Below are 2,246 nucleotides of genomic sequence, written 5' to 3' on the forward strand. Positions count from 1 at the left end.
TGATCAAAAGACTGCCTTTATAATTAAAACTAACATCCTACAGCAATACATGCATACCAATGTTTACGTCAGAGAAACTCACAGTCACCAAGATATGGAACCAGCCTAGGTGTTCATCAACAGATCATTGGAATTGGATAAAGAAAATGTAGCAAAAATGCACAATGAAGTATCATTAAACATAAAGAATAAAGAACAAAATTAAGTCATTTGCACGGAAAATGGTGGAACTGGAGATAATCCTGTTAAACTTAATAAGCCAGACTGCATATTTTACAATAATAAATCATGTTCTCCAAAAAATAGTATGTTCAAGCATAGTAATCATTAAGCATGTTCTTTGTGAACACAGTATCTATGAAATGAGAGAAAGAGATGCCAACATCAAAAAACACAAATGCTTTTCAGATGATCGTCAGTCACTAGAAAGTTCTACATTCCAGTTCTCCATAAAATTCTTTTGAAAGTCTCATGTTCTATTAACCAAGCTATCTGGGCACTGATTACAAGGTTCTTTAGATTAAAAAGTGTTTTGAGAATTTATAAACTTGTGTTTATTTATCAGGCAAGATATGCTTTAAAGAGGAGTTTTGTTCTCAGAAAATCTAACTTACAAGTTAAATAAGAAGTTCAGTTGTGTATTTAGGACAACTGAACACTGATCATGCATAGGGAAGAAATTACAATGCTTCAAACTATTTGAAGAAACAGGTAGGAATTTCAGAGAAGTGGAAAATGGAAATCCATTAAAAAAATACTAAATTGAAAGAAATCAACAATCTTGTTAATCTGTCACTAAATTCTACTTGAAGATGACAAACACCTTAGAACAACTGTTGAATGTAAGAACCTCCTACTTGGTCAATGATTATGCTTGCCTCTCAAGATCCAAGTATTTATATTTGCACTTGACCTTAGATTCAAGTTATCTTCGAAATTCCCATGGTAATCTTTTCAATCTATATCTGCTTCTCCAGAAAATAAGTTAGTTGTGGATGAATCACTCCTTAAGACTCTGCCACTTACAATAAGTTTTATTGCTTTCCTAAACCAGGGATAAAAAAAAGCATATATCAAGGGGTTCATAGCTGAATTATAATAAACACACCACACTAGTATCTCGTAAACATAAGGGGGAGTTATGAAATTCATATAAGCATCAATCACAGCATCAATAATGTATGGTAGCCAAGAGACAAGAAAGGCTGCCATTGCGATCCCCAATGTCTTAGCAGCCTTTCGCTCTCGTCTCGCTACTCTTTCCTTGTAACTCTCTGAGGACGAATGAACTTGGCTGCCTATACTTTCTATCTTCCTAGCCTGATGCTTAGCCACCAAAAATATCTTACCATATATAAACACCATGGCAACAGTAGGTAGAAAGAATAGAAGAAAACAAAGCAGAACCCAATTTTGATTCAGTGGAGCCTGACAGCCTCCTACACAGGTAAGAGCAACTACTAATTCCTCAATTCCTTCTTCATTGGCTCCAGTGTAAAAGATAAAAAAACTATATGTGACCGAGAAGAACCAAGAAAGAACAATGCATATCACTGAAACCGATACAGTGAACTTGGTTGGATAGGTCAGAGGATCAGTGACAGCAATATATCTATCCACAGAGATACAGCATAAGTGAAATAAAGAGGCAAAACAGAAAGATGCATCAAAACACGTGTGTAGCTTACAGTAGCTCTCCCCAAAGTACCAGCAGCTCTCCACAGACCTCACTGTGCTGAAGGGCATCACTGTTGCTCCCACCAAGAAGTCAGCACAGGCCAAGGATGCGATCAGGAAGTTGGTGGGCGTGTGCAGCTGTTTGAAGTGAAGGATGGCAACAATGACCAGTAAGTTTCCAAACACTGCCAGTACAGCCCCCAAACCCAGCACTGCATACAGGATCACTCGAGGGCCTGGTGAATAAGGGGTTTTAATGCAGGATCCATTCACATGCTCGTAACAGAGCTCCACAGCTTCAGCTTGGGAGAAATTGTTGACCATTGCCTTCTTGCTTGAATTATTTTCAAGCTCCCAAATTCCTGATTTTTGCCACTTAAAACAAGAAAGAGATGGCAATTGCCTGGGCTTCTGGGAGGGAAAAATATCTCTAGTTAAAATAAAAGTGATTTTATAAGAATTTTTTTGCACGTTATTTATAAACTTTTGACCTTTCTGAACAGTATTACTGAGGTTTTAATGCATTTAGAGCAGGAACTTGTTGCAGAAAGCCATTAAAGATACAGTAA

General features: G+C 37.1%; 1 protein-coding gene across 1 annotated transcript; it reads right to left on the reverse strand.

The window, feature by feature from the left end:
- Positions 1-954: 954 nt before the first annotated feature.
- LOC124988924 (trace amine-associated receptor 9) lies at positions 955-2,001 on the reverse strand. Its single transcript, XM_047558756.1, has one exon. The coding sequence runs from the start codon at positions 1,999-2,001 to the stop codon at positions 955-957; it is 1,047 nt and encodes a 348-aa protein (XP_047414712.1).
- Positions 2,002-2,246: the final 245 nt, after the last annotated feature.

The sequence above is a fragment of the Sciurus carolinensis genome, chromosome 7 (assembly GCF_902686445.1).
Source record: "Sciurus carolinensis chromosome 7, mSciCar1.2, whole genome shotgun sequence".
NCBI classification, from domain to species: Eukaryota; Metazoa; Chordata; class Mammalia; order Rodentia; family Sciuridae; genus Sciurus; species Sciurus carolinensis.

What these genes read in the sequence shown, in the direction of transcription:
- LOC124988924 (XM_047558756.1), bottom strand. Translation starts at nt 2,001, where the DNA reads ATGGTCAACAATTTCTCCCAAGCTGAAGCTGTGGAGCTCTGTTACGAG.